Source organism: Gobio gobio (assembly GCF_949357685.1).
Source record: "Gobio gobio genome assembly, chromosome: 12".
Taxonomy (NCBI): Eukaryota; Metazoa; Chordata; class Actinopteri; order Cypriniformes; family Gobionidae; genus Gobio; species Gobio gobio.
Genome location: NC_137105.1, coordinates 47,688,163 through 47,710,739, shown reverse-complemented (window position 1 = coordinate 47,710,739; position 22,577 = coordinate 47,688,163). Strand labels below are relative to the sequence as shown.

Sequence of the window (22,577 nt, the reverse complement as noted above, 5' to 3'; positions counted from 1 at the left end):
TCCCCTGAGCTTTTGATATATAAAGGTCATGGTAATATAAGAATATCCTGTAAGTTTCAGAGCTGAAAACTTCCTTGTTAGTCAAAGAAAAGCTTTTATAGACACCAGGCCCAGAAAACAAGAGATCTCAGAATGTGCCCGGCTATGACATCAGAGTGCAGTGAAGCACCGCCTCAACAGAAGAAGAACAATGCCTGATTCTGTAGCCCCGCCCACCGACTCGTGCCACTCACATAACACAGGCCTACATGGAGCTAAACCGCATCGCATTTCTAAACATACCACAAAAGCTTCATTCGGATTCCAAAATTAGGAATGCATTAATAAGCTTTATTTTTAATGAATATCCTGCTCATGTGGGGAAGACATTGCACATATGTTCATTTAACCACAGATTCGTTTGTAAACAAGAGACTGGATTTGCAGACAGGATGAGATTACATGAATGAAGGAAGCAACACACTAATGTGAGTAAAACATGTTTTTATATGTGATAGTATTGCATTGTACCAGATCGTTTGATATAGATCTATTGATTGTGTCTAACATACCTTAGCACGCGGTCAAAGGCTGGAAAATCCTTTATTTGTAGTTCTTGATGCGTGTTGTTCACTTGATATTTGAAGGAAAAATACAATTGCAGAAGTTTTGATCATGCAGTTTGCAACGTATTTGGCGTGTGTGTGTGTATGAGAGATAAATCATGAGAGATAAATCATTGTGTTTGTTTGATAAAGACGTTTTGCGAGCCCTGTGGGACGAATTATTCCGGTTGTCGTTTTCCCACATGCTTCAAAACAATCCCTCACGGTGTAGCCTACTCGCGGGGAGCCGAAGCTCATTAAATATGCAAATCTTATCCAATCCTAGCCATGGGCGTTTACTTCCGAGTCTTCAGTGCGGCACGCCCATCAAAACTGACCGTTTTTCAGAGAGCCTCAAAACCAGGGTAGAAAATAGCCTATTACTTATTATGAGTAATACATTAACATTTTTTAATGTAAAAACCACGCGGACGTCATAAGTTGACCTCAGACAACAGTATATATATATATATATATATATATATATATATATATATATATATATATATATATATATATATATATATATATATATATATATATAAGCCAGTTCATGATACCTTTTATGTTTAAAATTGAAAAAAAAAGAAAAAAAATAACATTTTCATGGAGACATCAGGAGCTGTATTAGTATCAGTGATACCGGCCTTCATTCATAAAAAGATGCCATTACACAAGTATTTAAAATATACTGTCTTTATGTTGTTTCTACATTCATTTGAAGATTAACTGAAATTATTACATTATAAAATATTAAAGCTTATAAAAACGTAAGTGTTTTTAATTGTGGTTAATGTAGTTTTTTTAATCGATTGACAGCACTAACTTATTTGTTTATTATTTAGTAGTGCATTTATATCCTTATAGATTGAACCTGAAAATTATATTATAAATGTCAATATGCATGTTAAACAATGTTATGGACATGTTTTGTTACTGTTTGGTTTCTTCTGAAGGCTATGTTAAATATTTGACAACTTGTAAACTACATATCAGAGAATGAACAGACATAAGTTAGGCCAAAAATTGATGATGTCAATATTAAATTTTGTCTCAAAATCCAGTACATTTATCTTCCGGTTACACCAGATCAAAAGTCCTGTTTATGGGTGTGACAAATTCAGACTGTATGGATTCAAAGGGAACAAGTTCTTACATAAATTTGGAAATTAACCCAACCCCTTAATATTTATTATTGTAGCTACACTACCATTCTCAACTTTGGGGTTTGTGAGATTTTTTTGTTTTGCTTTTGAAAGAAGTTTCTCATCCAGTAAAATATACTATTAAGAAATATTACAATTTTAAATTAATTTATTTTAATGTATTTTAAAAATATGAATTTCATCTGGATTGTAAATGTCACTTTTGATTGAATGTGTTCTTGTGAATAAAATGAGTAATTTCTTTAAACAAAGTCTACTGACTCAACTTTTGAATGGTATGCATATATAATATAGTGTAGGTATTGTTTTAATTTAGTTTAAATTAGTACAATTAAATTGTGATGAATCACAATTAAAGTTTCCCCCCAATTTTAAACATTAATTATAGCCATTCAACACTACAGAGTAATTGAAATCTATAAAATGTTTAACATTTATTAGGCTTAAAAAAATATAACAACTTAAAGTGAACTTAAAACAATCCTCACATAAACATAAATGTCATATTTATCTGTGCCGTGAAAGAGAACTCGATACTGGCGCGTCTTTCTGTGTGTGTGTGTGTGTGTGTGTGCCATAGTCAGGAGTCAATGCGTTCTCTTTCGTCTTGTCGCTCTTGAATGCTTTAAAAGCATTTGCATGAATATGATCATATAATGTAACGCTAGACAAAGTATGACACATAAAACGGATGCTGCGTTATATTTTGAACACGTTAAACTGGACAAAAATTGCGTTAACAACGTTTCATGTAATGAAGTGAATCTGAAATGTTATACAGTTTATTTTATATAATCCAAAACAAGAAGACTTTCCACTACATGCTGTTCTGAGCTTTGATAAAGGGATCAGCCATAACGATTTGTTAAAAGTAGGTTATCTTTTTAAGTCACTCTATTTTGATCCTCTGCAAGAAAACTCTGTGTGTGTGTGGATTCTTGAGCTAAAACTAGCTCAGATGTCTTTGGAGAAGGAAGTGGGGGACTTCAGAATTATTTTTCTCATCACAGTGGGCTTCTTCTGTCGGAACTGGAATTCCAAATAAAAGCATTTCCAACAGAGTGAACTGTGTCCTCTCTTCCAGGGGCCTCTGCCTGACGCAGTGGGACCCAGGGCCAAACAGTGGCTGAATAAATATTCAAACATTCCTTTATTTCCCTTCCACCTACTCTTTTTTTGACTCATGGGGAGCCATTTTGTTTTGAGACCCCAATGAACATTTTGTATTGTAGTATTCTATTGTTTCTAACTGATAACAGCATGTCTGATGCATCCATCTGCTGTAAATCCAGCATAGATTCAGCTCTCACCATCCATACAATACTATGTTGTCATTACACAGTATGATTTCATGCACATGACTGTATCGATATTAAAGGTGTCATGAACTGGCTTTTTATTTTTATACTGTTGTCTGAGGTCTACTTGTGATGTTCGCGTGGTTTTTACATTCAAAAACATCATAATGAATAAGTAATAGGCTATTTTCTACCCTGGTTTTGAGGCTCTCTCAAGACACGCTCATTTTTATGGGCGTGCCGCACACACTGAAGACTTGGAAGTAAACGCCCACGGCTAGGATTGGATAAGCTTTGCATATTTAATGAGCTTCGGCTCCCCCATGAGTATGTGTGAGGCATTGGTTTGAAAGCGTGTGGGGAAACGGCAACCGGAATAATTCGTCCCTCAGGGCTCGCAAAATGTCTTTATCAAACAAACACAATGATTTATCTCTCATCCACCCGCAATTAATATGAATGTTATTTTATATTACTTGGCCCGCCCGATCGGTGGATATACGCACGCGCCATGTACGTTGCAGACTGCATGATCAAAACTTCCGCGATTGTATTTTTCCGTCAAATATCAAGTCAAGAGAGTGAACAACGCACATTGAGAAAAGTATGTTATTTCACTATTTAAGATGATACGTATTGGTAGCCCGTCTGGAAAACACACAGGATGTTGGGCTTTGCGCGCCCTGTGATAGTGGTAAATTATGTATAGTTAGACATGTACACAATGTAACATTGTATTTGATTTGTAACAATGCAATACTATCACATATAAAAACATGTTTTACTCACATTAGTGTGTTGCTTCATTCATTCATGTAATCTCATCCTGTCTGCAAATTCAGTCTCTTGTTTACAAACGAATCCGTGGTTAAATGAACATACGTGCAATGTCTTCCCCATGAGCTGGATATTCATTAAAAATAAAGTTCAACCACACTTTTCCAATATTAGAATCCGAAGGAAGCTTATGCAGCGACTGTGTTCTTCCACAACCAGGCAATATCTTGCTATCTTTGGCATGTTTATTGCTTGGTAGCGCGATCCGTTTAGCTCCATGAGTCGGTGGGTGGGGCTACAGAATCAGGCGTACATATTTGTCTGTTGAGGCGGCGTTTCAGCACACGATGACGTCAAGGGTCTGCATATTCTGAGATCTCTCGTTTTCTGGGCCTGATGTCAATAAAAGCTTTTCTTTGACTAACAAGGAAGTTTTCAGCTCCGAAACTTACAGGATATTCTTATATCACGATGAACTTTTATATATCAAAGGCTCAAGGGAAAGTTGATTTCTCAATTCATCAACCCTTTAATCAAAAGGTTGCTATGAAAGATGCACTGTTTATTTAACCTCTTAACCTGCACCCCATTTTTGAAAATTCTTTGAAAACGATATACCCAAATGAAAATGTCTGCAGCTCTTAAACCCTATGGTCTATATTCATAAATCTGGTCTTATTTTAAACTAGACACTTGAAATGTTGCTACCCAAGAGTCATAATAACTCAAAGTAATATGGGAACAGAGTAATATACATGTAAATATACATGTAAGTGACTCACGTTTTTTTGTTTTTTTTTTCACTTAGGGAAAAAAATATTATAATTTAATGTTGAAAGCCTGAAAATAACTTAAATATAAAAATGAATGTCTAATCATGTCATGATTCAAATATGAGGATGATTCTCCCAGTAATGTAGCTTCTGTGAGCTTTTATGTCAAGAAAAGTCTAGGCGTCCTTTCAAAAAGGCCATTTATTTCAGAACATTTGCTATTGTAAAGAGTAGTTTTTCATTCAAATAAATCTGCAATAAACTGCAATAAACTGCTAATTATAATGGATAAACAGTTACTGAAAAACTAAAGCAACTATTTACAGAGATTACAAAGTGTAAAAAACTCATTTAGCTAATAAGAACTGTCAGTAAGAGTCTGCGCGCTCCACTGCAGTTGCGCCATAGAGAGCGTGCAGCCAACGCACAAACAGTATTCACCAAAGCCTACTTACGTAAACTGCGCAAGATAATGCTTTGATTGGTTACTAAGTCCATCAATTAAACCTTTGTTGGAAAGGCATTGGCTGGGCACCGAGTGCCTTTATCCAACCAAAACCATGGGCGCAATGATTGACAGCTCACCAAGCCTGTAAGGCGCTTCCTCTATATGATGCATCACAGGAGAGTCTCTGATTGAAGGAGAGAGACGAGGGTTGATCCATTTCACGTGGGAGAGACTATTCTTGCAGGGGGAGTTTGCCAGAAACGGATTAGAATCGATATTTCATTGAAAATGGACATGATTGATTACGCTAACTCAAAACTCCCTTGCAAACAACGAAGGATTTTTTGTTTTTTCCCTATTTTTTCGTTGTTTTGGATTAAAAAGTGGGATGCATTTTGAAGAGTGGACCCTTACACAGAGATGTATGCGGGTGTTTATTGGATTCGTCCGATCTGATCTGAACGACAGGAGATGAAAGATGAGTATCGCTAATATTATGCTAATGTTTACATGGCCGTCCTTTAGCGTTTCATTTAACCCTTTCCTCTCTGGTGTATTTATTGCAAAAACAAGTTCAGATCACGAATCTTGAGTGTTTTAGCTTTCAAATGATGCATAGTTTGTGATAGTTGATTGAATATTTTGTATAAAACAAAAGTAAATAAAAGTACACACACGCCCACTTCCGTCAACCGCCCCGCCCACGATCCGATGCGGGTTAAGAAGTTTTTAAGTAACAGAATTGTGTGTGATTTGTCATTAGCCGCTTTCACACAGCAATCCCGGTAAATTACCGTAAAATTACCAGAATGACTTTACCGGTAAATACATAAATATGCTGTTTACACAAGCAACGGCGTTCTGGCTTTTTACCGATAAGAGACCAATCACACATCAGACGCATCAATGCAATGCAGAGGTCTCGAGCGCGACATGTTGAAAAAGCTCAAAGATGGTCATCTAGCGCATATTTAAATATAAAAACTATTAAAAAAACGTACTGTAAACAATGCGGAGTAATCACGTCATCTTCATAAGTCTTTATGTTTGTCTCATTGCGTTCTGACTTTGTACGTGAAAATCTTCATTCCACGTTCACACATTACTAAGGGTTTAACGATACCCTCATGTCAAGATTCCATACATCTCACAATACTGAACTCACGATACAATGTTAATGCAATTCACCAAGACATATGGTAAAAGGTTAACAAAAAATTTACTGTTTATTAAAATGCTAAATTTGGTGTAATATTGGGGGTGGAAATGAATAGGCTTGGACCTGGTGTTGGTAACCCAATGCACAGGACGATGGTGACACCATGCAGAATAAAAATATTCATGATTCTGAAGCTGATAATACAGAATTATACAGAATACGAATATGCTTGCACTCTGTCACTGCCATGACTAGATATATTTAAAATAATGTAGGAAACTTACTGGTAACATGAGACATCTGGCATCAGGACCCACAAATATTCCCCCATTGCAATATTATACATTATATTCAACATTATTTAGTAGTTTAATGTAGACTATTATCTTGACTCTAAAACTCTGTAAACTTGATAATTTCCTCACATAGTAACTATTCACAGTAAATATTGTCACCATCCACGATACATATTGTATTGTGACATGATATATTGTTACACCCCTACACATTACCGCTAATTTACTGGTAATAGCCCCTTTCACACATACAGTCTTTACTGTAAATTCCAGGACCTTTTCAAAAATACAGGTAAATTGGTTCCGGCAGTTTACCAGTAAGATAAGTTGTAACATTACCAGTAAATTGTCGGTGACCATTTAAAAAAACGTGCTGACGTAAGAATCAAGATTACCGGTATTTCCAAGTCAGAACGCAATGACGTAAGGAATCTGCTTTGGGCCAATCATAAAGACTTATGAAGATGACATGATTACTTACTGTTTACAGTAAGCTCTTTAATAGTTTTCTTATATTTAAATGCTCCAAATGATCATCTTTGATTGTTGCGCCACGTCTTGCAGCTTTTTCAACATGACGCGCCCCAGACCTTTCCCATTCATCAGGGTTGCGGCTCTGCAGTTGGATGATATTATCTGCTTCTCGTGTTTTTAAGAGCAAACATGTGTTCTGTTTGATTATCCCTTATGCCTGTCACTCAGACATCAAATATGTGACCCTGGACCACAAAACCAGTCATAAGTCGCACGGGTATATTTGTGGCAATAGCCAACAATACATTGTATGGGTCAAAATTATAAAATTATTTCATGCCAAAAATCATTAGAATATTAAGTAAAGATCATGTTCCATAAGGATATTTTGTCAATTTCCTACTGTAAATACAAAAAAAATGTATTATTAGTTGTAATATGTGTTGCTAAGGACTTCATTTAAACAATTTAAACGATTTTCTCAATTTCGATTTTTTTGCACCCTCAGATAGTGGTATCTCTGCCATATATTGTCCTATCCTAACAAAGCGTATTTATTAAAGATAATTTCCGATGACTGTCATCACTGAATTTACGGGTATTTTGGTGCTGATGTGTGATTGGTCTCTTACCGGTAAAAAGCCAGAACGCTGTTGCATATTTGTGTATTTACCAGTAAAGTCATTCTGGTTATTTTACGGTAATTTACTGATATTGTTGTATGAAAGGGCTAATGTTCCAACTTCCCTTACTGGTAATTTGCTAGAGCCAACTTACCGATACTTTTAAAAAGGTCCTGTCCACACATGATATCTTACAGGTAATTTACCAGTAAATATTGTATGTGTGAAAGGGGCTATTGAGAAGACACTAACATCGCTTGCAATCATTCAAAAATGTTGCACCAAGGTATTCTGACAAAATGCTCATCACAGAGCACAGAAAACATAAATGTCAATGTCATTGTGCATTTATTGTTAGTAAATCATCTGCAATATGCCTAAGCGTGCATGCAATCAGTTAGACTACACAAGACAATTAACTACCCTTTATTTGGGATCTCACAGTATGAAGTACACCCAGACAGCCTCATCTGGCATCACACGAGGCTTAGACTGAATACGGACAGTGACAATATAGCCTGAATATAGACAGTGAGAGCATAGTGTCTGGAAAATCTGCTCCTGTTTGACGGTTCAACATCTGCTCCATGAAACGGAGCAGGAAACATCCAGACACTGCTGTGGTTATGGGGCAGCTGCTGGCATCAGACTAACACAGCCTGGAGCTTCACAAATACCAGACTACTGTAGTGTGTGTAGAAAGGACAGGAAAAGAGGGTGAAGAGGGGTCACGATAATTATTCACTTGTTGGTTTTAATTGATTTGTGTTCAGTTGAGGTTAATTGGAGGCTAAACGTAATATCTTACATTTACAGTACATGTACCCAATGATAAACTTGATTTTACACTATGCTCTAGTAGTATTTTGATTAGATTGATTTAGGCCACAACTAAATTCTGCACGCCACTAACCAGTGTATGTGTGTCTGTATGTTTCATCATCCTGTAAAACACTACTCAAGTCTATTCACTGTACAGTCTTTGTTTCCAGCACATCGCATGCTGAACATTGCAGCAAACTATAGTAAATGGCTCACATTCATACTGCGTGCTGCTCACTTCTGCATGTGCAGCGCTTATGTTTTCGCTAAAAACGTGGAGCTGTAGCCATAGTGATGAGGAGATGAATGCACGCCTGTCTTTCCACAGCTGAATTTTACATAGGCACGAACTGGTGGCTACAACAATTAAATTAAATTAAATTAAATGAAAGGTTAGTGCATCTGAAAAATTAGCCTGAAAGGATGAAGCTTAATTGTAGTATTTTATCATATGATTAAAGTACCTATCCAGCCTTTAATTAAGTATAACTTGAAAACCTTAGTTATGGGAAGACTCTTTCATCTGGGTCAGGGAGTATCATTTCAGTAACATGTCTGATCTACAAATAGCAGCTGCAAAAGACAATAATAAGCAGGTGAGACAGAAAATAGAAGCGAGGGAGACAGAAAGGGATGGAAGCCGACGCATGTGACTGACAACACAGCAAAATAAACGGATGTAAGAACAACCAATATGAGGCATGTGGAATCTATTTTATTTCAAGAAATAAAAGTAGTATCCCACAAAGTAAATAACTACAAATGGTGAATTTCCACCATTTCCAAATGGAGTGTTTGGCATGGTAATGGATATGACGATGTTGCTCTGTTTGGTCTTGGCGGAATAGATCTGCTACGCTTCTGATGTTATTGCTGTACGGGACTTGCTACTGCCAATACATACACGCTGCTGTGAGCATTACCCGTAGCTAGGGGTGTAACGGTACACAAAACTGACCGTTTTACAAAATGGCTTTTTATTTATTTTTATTGGTTTACTGAAAAAAAAAGTGTCTGTCCTTAAATTATTTAAATTATAACTAAAAGTTTATTGAAGATATTGCTGTAAACTATATAGGGAGACCTTACTTGCACATTAATATTAAAGGTTAACAACAGAGCCCAAACTATTAGCCTAAATTCAGTTGCTATTTATTTTAACACTCAAATAACAGTACGCAAACATGTAAACTTCACATAAGGCAATATTTGCAATAACTTCTAAATTCTCCATATTCGTAGGTTGAAATATAATCATTTATACACAGTGGCTGTCATTTTCATGACAGGTTTATTTAAACATACATGAAATAATCAAGACATCACTAACAGGTTAAGTAGAATATAGTGAATATATAGGCTAATATAGTGCATATATTTAGTGAAAGAGTTGATTTCTCTATTGAATAAAAAAAAAAAGACAGCCTGAGGTAAATGTGATGCTAACATGACATTGTTTAGTTTACAAGCAGTTATATTGAGGTCTTTCCGCGGTTGAAACACCGATTGAGCGATTACACCACATATGATACGTGACAGTAAGTTGTAATGTATCCTCAACATACCTTCAGATGTTCATTCATGTTTATTCTTTAGGAAGAGATGATCGATCGCATTCACAGATGATCACGTTCACTTGAACTGTGATGTGATCAGTCACGCCACATTAAAGAGCGTCAAAACGGCATTTGTCATTTTTATTTCATGATAAATGTTGATCGATGTTGGTGTGGGAACTCGGATTGAAGCGTGTTCCAGGCTTAAAACATGCCTACAGTTAACTGTTACAGATTGCATACGGTACACGCATGCACCGAACCGAAAGCTCTGTACCGAAATGGTTCGGTACGAATACGTGTACCGTTACACCCCTACCCGTAGCAGATCTATACAGGTGGAGCTGGGGAAGGTGGACGGTTTCTGAAAGCAATGCAAACTGCTACAGCAAACTGACCAAGTATTTGAAAGTTGAGCAGTGAGCTCATTGGCTGCTGATGCAGCAGGAACCAATCAGCTGTGACCCATAGTGATTGCTAGCACATTGAGTTAAAGATAGTCTGCACCAGTGTTGGGGGTAACGCATTACAAGTAACTTGAGTTACGTAATAATATTACTTTTTCCAAGTAACTATAAAGTAACGCATTACTTTTCAAATTTACAACAAAATATCTGAGTTACTTTTTCAAAAAAGTAACGCAAGTTACTTTTTCACATCAATTTGACTGAAAGCTCTCCTGCCCCCATGTTGAGAAAAATAAGTAAAAAATAAGAAAATTACTAGATTTTTTGTTGTGATTAGTAAAACTTTTTTCTCTTGTGTCCTATTCTACCATCATCCAGAATGGCAGCACAGCAGAGCTGCGTCCTCTGCTGTTCATGCGGGAATCTGCATTTTTACCTCAGCCTGGGGCTTATTATTTCAATTTTGGTATGAAGAGGTCTTTACCGTTGCACAAAAATATAACTTTTTTGTTATAAACAAAAACAAGCCCAGCCCAGGTGAGAAAAAGTAACGCAAAAGTAACGTAACGCATTACTTTTCTTAAAAAGTAACTAAGTAACTCAATTAGTTACTTTTTAAGGGAGTTACGCAATATTGTTCTGCATTACTTTTCAAAGTAACTTTCCCCAACACTGGTCTGCACCATCTATAGTTTTTTAATGAAAGAAATGTATTTCAGTTATTTTCATAGTAGCTACAAAACTCAAAACTACAGTATTTCAAACTTATTTCATGGTTTGTATTCTCTGGCCACCAGAAGCTGTTGCCATGCGGATGGGCTCCAGAACGCACTGACTAATCCGTTTTTACAACAGAAATTAATCAAAAACTTTTCTTCAAAAACAAAATTACTTTCCTATTATCACTGTAAAGCTGCTTTGAAGCAATCTGTGTTGTAAAAAGCGCTATATATATATATAAAAAAGTGTAAATTTACCTCTTCAAGTTACTACTGTCAACGTAAAACTAAATTATTGAAAACATTTTTGTAATCCCTTAAAGTCCCCCTGTGGTCAATAATTGTATCTTTTAAAACATATATTTTATCATCAAAATTACATATTTAAACTTTTTTTTTTCACACTAGTCACACACAGGACCTTCGGGTCAAAAATGACCCCCATAGGAATATATATTTCATAAAAACAAGCAGGGCTATAACATAACCCATTAAAAACTCAAAGAGTCTGCTCTATTACAAACAATTTATAAAAAAAATTAAAAAAAATTACTCACTGCGGAGTTGTCAGTTTTGGCTGTTTTTCCAGCTTTTAACGGCGAGTGTGCTCTTATAGATCAATACGTTCTCATGAAATGTGTATATATAACACAATTTGTTTTTATCGTGCAATTTATACGCCAAAATGACTTTTTACGTGCATATGATATGCATTGTCAACTAGGTTGAGTGGTGTGGGTTACGTGCCAGCATCATGAGCACAGACATCGCACCAGAATCCAGTTCTCTTTCACCTTTGAACAAACTATAACACACAGAATTATGCCTAAATGTCCGTTTTGTCGAGTATCCTCTTAAGAACCATTTTAAATGAGTTAAAGAACGTCTAATAAAGAGTTGTGAGGAAATGGGACGCGTGTGACCGTGCGTCAGATCCGCATCATGTTCGGAAGCGGCAGATCTTAAAGGAACAGCAGCGACTAATGATATCTGTTATTAATGATCATCACTCACTGCTCTTGACTAAAGAACTTTTGTAGCTTTAATAATGATTAATCTATATTTAATTAATAATAAGTTTGAAGCCTAATAAATGTTTAAAAAAACTTTCAATTACACTGTAATATTGAATGGCTATAATTAATGTTTAAAATTAGGGGAAAAAATCTATTTCATAGAGATGTCAGTATCAGTAATAGTATCAGTGATACTGGCCTTCATTCATAAAAAGATGCCATTGAACAAATATTTTAAATATACTGTCTTTGTTTTTCTCCATTCATTTGGTGATTTACTGTGAAATTATTACATTATTAAATATATTTAAAAAAAGTGTTTTTTTAACAGAAAAATACCCACTATCTATCTACCTTTTGTATTTATTGCTTTGCATATTGTATGTTCAGGGATGACAGACTGATAAGCAGACATGCTATTTATGACTGGATGTAACTTTTGACACTAAAAGTGGCTTTCCTATTGATTTTGTCCTATCACTGTGGCTCTCCTGAAAAAAAATCGACCACTGCCCTATCCAATCTTTTTTTCCTTGTCTCCAGAAATATCTGCATACACACAAAACCACTGACACTGACTCAAAACGATGTAGTATACATGCCAGACCAGTATGTGGCGCTGTAATTCTGCCACAGAGATACGCTAAAAATGGAGAAGAAGAGTTGGAGCATGCGCGAGACGCAGGGTGATGACATCGTCGTTTCACAGAATATACGGATTGGCCTATACACACGAAAACGCAAGGGTGTCGTTTTCAGATTTATCCACTCTGGGACCCGGTTTAAAACAAAACGGGTTTTCAGGCTCCCAAAAGGGCGGATCCGTGTGAACGAAAATGCCGAAACAACACAGAATTTTGATGTATTCAGCTAAACGTCTCAGTCTGCCTTCTAAAAATCATCATCCTTATGCTGTGTTCACACCGAACGCGAATAGAGCATCTGGCGCGAGTGATTTCCATGTTAAGTCAATGGAAAGGCGCGTTGACGCGCGTCTAGAGGTCTTGCGGCGCGATATACGCGTTTCGCGTGGCGCGATGGCCGCGATTCCGCCTCATTCGCACGTTCAGTTTGCGCGAATGCCGTAAATTGGACGCATATTGAGCGTCTTGTGCGATAAGCGCGTTATGCGCGAGTGGTGCTTTTTGTGCATTCACGCATTTAAAGCGAATTCGCCTGAGTTGAAAAATCTGAATTTTGCTGTCAATTCGCACTGCGTTAACCAATCAGGAGCCTTCTCACTGCTGTCCCGTGGTAAAGTGACGTGATGAGAAACCCTGCATAATATAAAAATACTACTATTGTGTTAAAAAATTTAGTTTAGACTTTTTCAGGTGAGAATGTAGTTGTTTAAAGCTCAAATCTGTGGTTTATTTATAAAGAGAGCGCCTATTTAAAAAAATCATCTTGTGTTTTTGGAGTTGTGAGATCCAGGCGATCACCGGGCAATCACCGCTCATAACCCCGGCGAGAGCAGCCTTTCCTCGGCTAGTCCTTCTGCCGTTTGCCGCTGGCTCTGATGTCCTGTAGTGGTTCGTCTTGTGTGGATCTAACGGGCGATCTTTGCACTCATGAATCTATAATTTGTTGTCTGCCAAATCGTTTTGACTGAGGGCAAAGAGAAGTTTCATAAATTTACTTTTTAAGGATATTTAAATATACATGCAGTGAAGATAATGTAGGAGATGCCTGGACCACATTTGTGTGGCTATGAATGTTTAATATATATATTTTAATGAAAATGAAAAGAGGCAGAGTGGTGTTTTATGACATATTTCTCCTGGAGCGGCGTGAATGGGTGTCTATTTCACTTCAAACGCTCAATTTATACGCGCGTCCAATTCGCTGTTGACGCGTGAATGGATTCAAAATGTTCAAGTGTCCAACTAGACACGGTAGACGCGGTTTTGACGCTCTATTCGCGTTTGGTGTGAACGCTGCATTAGAAATGCTTTGAACATCATAGGACGTCAGTGGAGAATCATATCATAATATACATCATATACATAATTCACCCGCTATAATGCTAAATGTACCTGATTTTTTCATATCAACAGAAATATATACCATTATGGCTTCTCTTGAGACCCTGCTTCAGAGAATAGTTAATGATATGCTAAAGCCTCCCCACAAGTTGACGTGATTGGTTACAAGGTAGTTTGTGACGTCAGAAACACCAACGATTCTTTGGTTCACTGCAATTTTAAGGAGAAAATAATCAGCAATGGTGCTGACTTATGAATTTGCACATGGTTTGTCTGAAAGCATATTAAACATAGACATAGACATACAAACAACATTAAAAACCTGATTTTGACCACGGGGACTGGTTAAGAAACAATGTTAGCTATTGTTTGAAACTTGTAGTGTCCCTAGCTACTTTTTGAAAACAGACGCTTGAATGAAGTTTAACTACAAACTAATCTAATTATGGTTACCTAGTAGCCTGGCAAACTACAGGAAGCACCTGTGGTTATCTACTGTAATAGCAATTTCTTTGACAGGAATTTGTTTAAAACTGCAGACAGAAGGAAATGCACAAGCTTCATTAAAGCCCATAAATGTTAACTGAGATAGTAAAAGGTACTTCACAACAGGGAGGATTTAATTGGCAATATGTAAGCCTATAATTTCCTGCGCATGCATCTCTGGAATAGTTATCTCATCTCTGGTTTCGAACATGATTAATGTGTTTTAAACATGATCATGTCATTAAGATGGGCATGCTTTACAAGTTAATTAGTTGTATTACTCACTCTGATTACATGATGTTTCTTCTTCAGCTCTGGAAATCTATAGATCTGACACCAGTAGGTTGTGTCCTTATGAGGCACATGAACCTGCAATATTTAAAAATGTTTACAAAACTGTAGCCCTGCACAAGTCAACAGTTAAACGTAGCAGTTATGTTAGAATATTGTGGACTGGAGAGTGTGGATTTCCAGCTTTTCATTAATCCCATTTCCTGTTTTTTCCCCCTATTCAATGCTGAGAATTTGTTATGAGGTTGTAAATATGTACACTCTTATAAAATCTGGTGTTTGGCAGTGTCCCACAGGCATAAAAGAGGCCTTGTTTTCATTGAAAATACCCAATCAGCAGGCAAAGGGGTCTGTATTTTAAAAGGATTCATATGTAACCACAAACCCTTGACGTTACGGTCCTTGATTTTTAAGCATGCTCAAATAGACAAAACAGTAGGCATTACACTGCCTAAGGCTAAGCCGTCCTGTGTCACTCTTAGCTCATCAAAAGCTCCAGCAGTCTGTTGCACGCACGGTCCTCACCTCCTCGTTTTGAAGGTCAAAGAAAGCTGTTCCTGCTGGGATGCTGGAGCTGCTTCCAGGGTTGAGTAATCGCAGACTCTTTCTGCCTCGGTTCATCCCATGGTAGACTGGCCCCGACACTCCCACGTCCTCCGCGTGGAACGCCCAGATCACTCTCACTGTACTGCCCTGGTCAGTGACAAATTATGGGTAAGTGTACATTTACTTTCAGTGCAAGAGACTATTAATTTGACAGCAATTGAATTTATCTTCTCAATAAAACACCATAGGGTACAACAGGGCCAAAGGCTCCTTTGATTTGATTTTACTCTAAACCACTAGATGGCACAAAAACTCGCCTCAGCACTTTCCAAAACATCCACTTTTCAAGATGCACATGGAAATTTGTCTGATCTTTGATGCGATTGCGGGCAGCAGCGCAAAATTGATTCTGCACAAATTTGATCAAATATTTTATATTTAAATTTTTTTTGGTAGATTTAAGTAGCAAATAAGAATTGTCTATGTTTTGAGACAAAGGTCTTGTTCAAGATAGGGTTTTCAATAATGGAATAATATGTAAAAGTATGGTATTTTCCATTTGTAACCATCATTGTAACCATCATATTTAGAAATATGATATTAATCATATCATATAATAAAATATAATTTATTGTTACTATTGTAAATATATATTCAATTATTATGGGATCTCCTTCAATGCTTTCAGAATTTTAACTTTTTAAAATTTTGTTTCTATATTTTTAAAATATATTTCTATATTAAGATATTTTAATGACAGCATATTTATTGAACAAAAATTAATTGTTTTATCAAAATAAACTGAAAATAGTTCAAACTTTGCTAAAGTGGTTGTATTAACTAATTATTATTAAAAACATATTTTAGTTAAAATATTTCTATAAATACTGTGTGCCTTTTGCCCCATGCTGGTGAGCCTTTTACCTCGTGTGTGGGGTAAAAGGCCCCCTTGCCACCCCATACATTTATACGATTTTTAAACAAAATAAACCACTTTTATGATTTATTTTCACACAAATTCTGTAGCTCCATAAATATTCAATACAAACATATACACTATATTGCCAAAAGTTTTGGGACGTCTGCCTTTACATGCACATGAACTTTAATGACATCCCATTCTTAATCCATAGGGTTTAATATGGAGTTGGCCCACCCTTTAACAGCTATGATAGCTTCAGCTCTTCTGGGAAGGCTTTCCACAAGGTTTAGGAGTGTGTTTATGGGAATTTTTGACCATTCTTCTAGAAGTGCATTTGTGAGGTCAGGCACTGATGTTGGACGAGAAGGCCTGGCTCTCAGTCTCCGCTCTAATTCATCCCAAAGGTGTTCAATCGGGCTGAGGTCAGGACTCTGTGCAGGCCAGTCAAGTTCCTCCACACCAAACTCGCTCATCCATGTATTTATGCATCTTGCTTTGTGCACTGGTGTGCAGTTATGTTGGAACAGGAAGAGGCCGTCCCCAAACTGTTCCCACAAAGTTAGGAGCATGAAATTGTCCAAAATGTCTTGGTAAGCATTAAGTAAGCACTTAGTTATTTTAATTGGAACTAAGGGGCAAAGCCCAACCCCTGAAAAACAACCACACACCATAATCCTCCCTCCACCAAACTTTACACTTGGCACAATGCAGTCAGGCAAGTCCCGTTCTCCTGGCAACCGCCAAACCCAGACTCGTCCATCGGATTGCCAAACAGAGAAGCGTGATTGTTCACTCCAGAAGAAACGTCTCCACTGCTCTAGAGTCCAGTGGCGGCGTGCTTTACCCCACTGCATCCAACACTTTGCATTGCACTTGGTGATGTAAGGCTTGGATGAGCTGCTCGGCCATGGAAACCCATCCCATGAAGCTCTACACACTGTTCTTGAGCTAATCTGAAGGATACACGGAGGTCTGTTGCTATTGACTCTGTTTGCGACTTCTGCACACTGTGAGCCTCAGCATGTGCTGACCCCACTCTGTGATTTTACATGGCCTACCACTTCGTGGCTGAGTTTCTGTTGTTCCCAATTGCTTCCAGTTTGTTATAACACCACTAAAAGTTGACCGTTGAATATTTAGTAGTGAGTAAATTTCACAAATGGACTTATTGCACAGGTGGCAACCGATCACGGTACCACTCTTGAGTTCACTGAGCTCCTGAGAGCGACCCCTTCTTTCACTAATGTTTGTAGAAGCGTCTTGATTTTATCCACCTGTGGCCATGGAAGGGATTGGAACACCTGAATTCAATGATTTGGAGGGGTGTCCCAATACTTTTGGGAATATAGTGTTATTTTTCTGTAATTATACACTATGGGAGAAATGAAAAGCACATTTTTCTTAAGGTGTGCCTTTAGCCCCGTTGTACCCTACTATTGTTTTTCCCCAAACAAAATCCAATGTGCTGACATTATAATTACAACTGAGAGCACAGCTTTGTGCACGCTCCAGAAATTGGATAAAGACACCCTGCCAGGCTGCCACTGAAAGCGGTTTCTTTTAGACTCATGGAGCCAGATGTAATGATGCATGTAGTCAAACCTACCGTAATGACTTTGTCATTGTCATCACAGGTCTGGAGGTTTCTGCTGAAAGCCAGGACAGTGTGCGTGCCGTTCTCTCTGCCGTACAGCAGCTGGTAGCTCTGCAGAGGATCTTTGTGGACCTTTCTGTTCGAGTCTGTAAAGTAGTCCTGAGCAGAGTGAGGAGGAACCAAGTTAGTCCATCTTATAAGTCTGAATCTGTTTTGATGGAGTATTGGGATCTTGTGAGTAAATCTTATTGGTTTTGGTCTGCATGTGTTCACATTTGATAACCTTTGCTCAAAATGTGCTGCCCTCGGACTACTAGAACTACGACTGAGTTTGGCAACAAAAGCAGTCATGACTCATGCTTGCAAGCTACAACTTTAGTGTGTAGGTATAAAAGAGCCGTCATTAAACAATGCTGATGAATAGCCCTAACTATAAACATCTAAGGACTACTCTATACATCATACAGTTAGACACAGCTGGATGGGGATTATAATGTGCAGAGAATATGGACAGCTGGTGGGGATGTATTCAAATATTGCCCTGTGTGCATTTGAAATGGAATAGTGTCTGTCCGAGCACTGTCTGATTGAAATCCAGGTCACAACAGGACAGCTGATTATAGTCAGGTCAGTGGGTTTCTGTCGATGTTCTCATTTCAACAGAATTGAGGACACAAAAAAATATCACTGCAGATATAAATATTCAGACAGTGGTCTTTAATGTTACTCACACTCTTGAAAATGATGTCATAAACTAACAGAAACTATAATAAAAATATATAATATAGTTTTTGCGACCACAAATATAGATGCCAGGACAGACGATTCATTTTTGTTTTATTTCTGCTTTATTGACACAAATAATAAATAAAACCATTTATTAATAATTCATATTAAGATGTATGCCAATGTATTTATGTAAAGTTGTTTTGTGATCCAAATGAGTGCAAATGAATTGTGATCTGGCGTGTGTCTATTACTATTATGTTTAAAATGCTCATATGGGAACATACAAATTATGCAAATAATTATTAATTAAATAAGTCACTTCGCCTTTAAGGCACAATATGTAATTTTTCGCCGCTAGAGGTCGCTTAATCAAAACAAAGGCGTAGCTTGATGAGCTTTTATTCTGTCAGACGAGTGTGTGTGGGAGAACGCAGCGCTGCTTTATCATATTACACACATTTGAGTGTGTGAGAGTTATGTTATAATGCTACTCTGTGCGTTCGCTCTGCGGCGACTATGAGACACTTGTTCACACCAGAGATGGGTACTCGAGTTAGTGACTCAGACTCGAGTCATATTTTATGAGACTTCAGACTTGACTCGGGACTCGACCTGTAATGACTTCAAACATGACTTGACAAAAAAGACTCATAAATATTTTAAAAACAACACGTCTTTAATCCTTATCTATCGTAAATGGAAAAAAAATGCTTTATGAATGTTATAATATCTGCTCACATGTACGTGACATGGTAGATTGGAATCCTTGTCATAGAATTTGATTACGGATGTCTGTCCGTGTACTGCGTGTAAACTTCGAAATGTCATGAGTCCCATGAAACATGACAGGATCCATCGTACCACATGTTCTCTCGCATTTATGTCAGATCGGCTAGATGCAAAGAATGTGTGGAATTGGCCGTCGGAAGCAAAAAAAAATGTGGCTGGGTCCTCTCTCAGAAAAAATGTTACTGGAGTAGATTGCATTTACATTAAGTACAAATATACCGCCTTGTATGCTAAACGTCTGGTTGGGAAAGTTAAGATTATGGAAATCACTGTATCATTGAGAGTGGCAATAGTGTAGGGGTAAGACGCATTACATCAAGTTTTGACGCAAATCGACCCGGTTCGAATCCGCCTTTTGCCGAACTCACTCTACTCCCTTTTCCCATCACATATCAGATCGGAAAGGCATTTATTTTCAATAAAGATGAAGAAAATATTAGAAAAGTTGAAATAAAGCGTCTAACGTGTTTAATAATAAGTGTTTATCGGTTAGGGGTAGGTAAACAGACATGTGCTGAATTAGAGACGATAAAAGTGAGTAGGTCCAATATCATTGATCGTAAAAAGTGGGCGGGTCTCGTCCCACCCACATAAAATGGTTCCGACGCCCATGTGTGAAAAAAATTAAAGACACCGGAACGTCATTTTATTAGACATCGCATCCACAAAGGTTATAGTCACATTACCTCACACAGCTCGCTGTGGTGTAGCTGGGTGGCTCTTTTGGATTGCCAGCCTGTTAAAACATGAATAAAATCTAACCTTTAAACCTAGCACTACGTTTTCTCTCTCTTAATGTGTCTACGAGAGCGAGATCATGATGAAAGATCAAAGATGTTAGTCCATTTATTACTTAAAGCATATTTTAACGTATCGCAATCAGCATGCGTACAGTTTTCTATTGACTAGAAACATAACTTCGGAGGTTTGATATTTTCTGATAATGTCTGTCGTCAATAGCAACGCTGAATAACACACGTGACATCATGTATCCATTCAGCGACTGTATAGAAAATGACTACTCTTTTTGCCAGGACAATTGTTTTTTATTTGACATTATAATGGATTATAAAATAACAGGCTGGATGAATCCCTTACATCTTAGGACCTTTATTAAAAACAAAACCGATAATAGAAAGGTCATATATTTTTGTCTAAATTCTAAAAAATTCTATTTTTTTGTAAGACATAAAATGACTTGAGACTCGACTCGGACTCGTGACAAAAGACTTTAGCCTGACAAGCCAGACCCACATCAAGATGTTGGGTCTGGGAACACACCGTTGGCAGGGCTCAATCCGAGGGGCGGGATAAACGGTTGTCTTTCAAATTCCCTCTGCACGCAATAGGATAGCGCTACAACCAACCAGAGCAACGAAGAAGGTGAAGCGGAGCTAGTTGAAAGATTAAACTTTCGCCGTATCCGGTCGGCAAAACTCAGAACACGTCGTCCTTTCTTAAGAATGACTTCAGTGCTGTTCTTTGTTCTTTTCTTAAAGAAAAGCTTAACTCCAAGTCTTCCATTCGAGAGACCGCTGTTCGCCAGCTTCTTTGTTTACTAGTAGCACGCGGAACCGCCGCAACTCTGCCTTCATTATGTTAAGCCCGCCCACCGACTCTATACACGATGTGATTGGCCTGACTAGAGTTTGGTATTACCAGCTCGCAAGCCAACGGAGAGTTGCTAGACGCCCTGGGTTCGTCTAGATTTCTAGGCTAAAAAGACTCCAGACTTGATTCGGACTCCAGATGAAAGACTTGTGAACATCTCTAGTGAACATCACTGCAGTGAGCTAGATCGATATTAGGCATGGTAAATCAAAAACAATAAGACTAACTGTGTTGAGCTGGAGAACAATGATTCATTTTCTGTCGATGAATGATCCAAACAGTTGCGTACCTGTCTAATAAAACATATATTAAAGCGTCTTTGGTGTTTCCATGGTTTCTGCAACATAAAAAAATCGAGGGTAACGTGGGTATGATGTCATTGATTGTGTGTCCTGGTTAAAATGGCTTATTTCTCTGGATTTAAACATTCTTGGAAACATTTGGGATAGCCTAATGTAAGTACACAAGTCAACAAAATATATAACATTGTTTTTAGTGGTTTTTGGACATTTTAATCCAAAAATCTTACATATTGTGCCTTTAAGTTTGACCAGCGTTGTTTCCTATTGAATGCACTTGCCATTATGGGATGGTAAAACAAACGAAAGTAAAAATAACTTTATTTTTTACATATTATTGTTGTATAATGCATGGAAGCAAATATGTTGTTAATTCATTTAGTTTTTCCCCATCACCGGTCCATAAAAAAATGATATAGTTACAAATGACTTTCATTTCAGTAGCCTGCTTAAAACTGAAATGACAATAATAAGAATCAATCCAGCACAAGGTCAACAACATGCATCAGACTGAGCTGTGTATAATCAGAGATGCATTCCCACCCAAAGGTGCGTGCACACTCACCAGCAGATATGGACTTCCGTTGAGCACACCACCTATCACGATATCAGACGAAGACATCGCACCGGTCGGTGACAACCCGAATCCTACATATCCCCTCGTTTCCACTTCTACTTCAAAAGTTATCGTGGACTCGTCAAATCCCCACTTAATGTTGTATCTCCTATCCGCATCTAGGGCAGCTGAATGAACGAACCGTGTCCCCTGTGAGCATGTCGAGCAGAAGAGTGAAGTTAAGAAAACTAGAGCGCAAAGAGGCTGATTTTCAGACATATCGAGCTTAATCGCAAACAACACTGACGGCACTCAAGGACGCTTTTTATCCATAGAGCAGTTTATGGAAATATGCAACTTCCGAGGGCAAGAGTGTTTGTTTGCTTTGGTGCATTGGATCCTTTCAAGCGCTGGCAGCCTCCCACCGCCGAACTGTTGGAACTTGTGTGTTTTCCCTTTGATGTGGAAAGACATGTCGAGCTGAACACCGCGTCTCGAGCGCGCGACGCGACACAAGTCAAGCAGCTGTCATTATAATCGACGGCGTGATTACAACACAATACACTATTAAATACGCTTGTGTAAAGCGTCGTTTCTGAGATTCAAGTAGGCTACTATGAGGGAAGAATCAGTTGAATGTGTTGGTCACTT

At 37.7% G+C, this 22,577-nt stretch overlaps 1 protein-coding gene across 1 annotated transcript in view; it reads right to left on the bottom strand.

Annotated features, from left to right (window-relative positions):
* Positions 1-22,205, bottom strand: part of moxd1 (monooxygenase, DBH-like 1) — a gene marked incomplete at its 5' end in the record, with an annotated part of 53,241 nt that extends 31,036 nt beyond the window's left edge. The window contains 4 exons of the mRNA XM_079830612.1: positions 14,875-14,958; positions 15,406-15,573; positions 17,955-18,101; positions 21,936-22,205. Coding sequence (XP_079686738.1) covers positions 14,875-14,958; positions 15,406-15,573; positions 17,955-18,101; positions 21,936-22,205 — 669 coding nt within the window. The remainder of the gene's footprint in view (positions 1-14,874; positions 14,959-15,405; positions 15,574-17,954; positions 18,102-21,935) is intronic.
* Between the last annotated feature and the right edge of the window lie 372 nt (positions 22,206-22,577).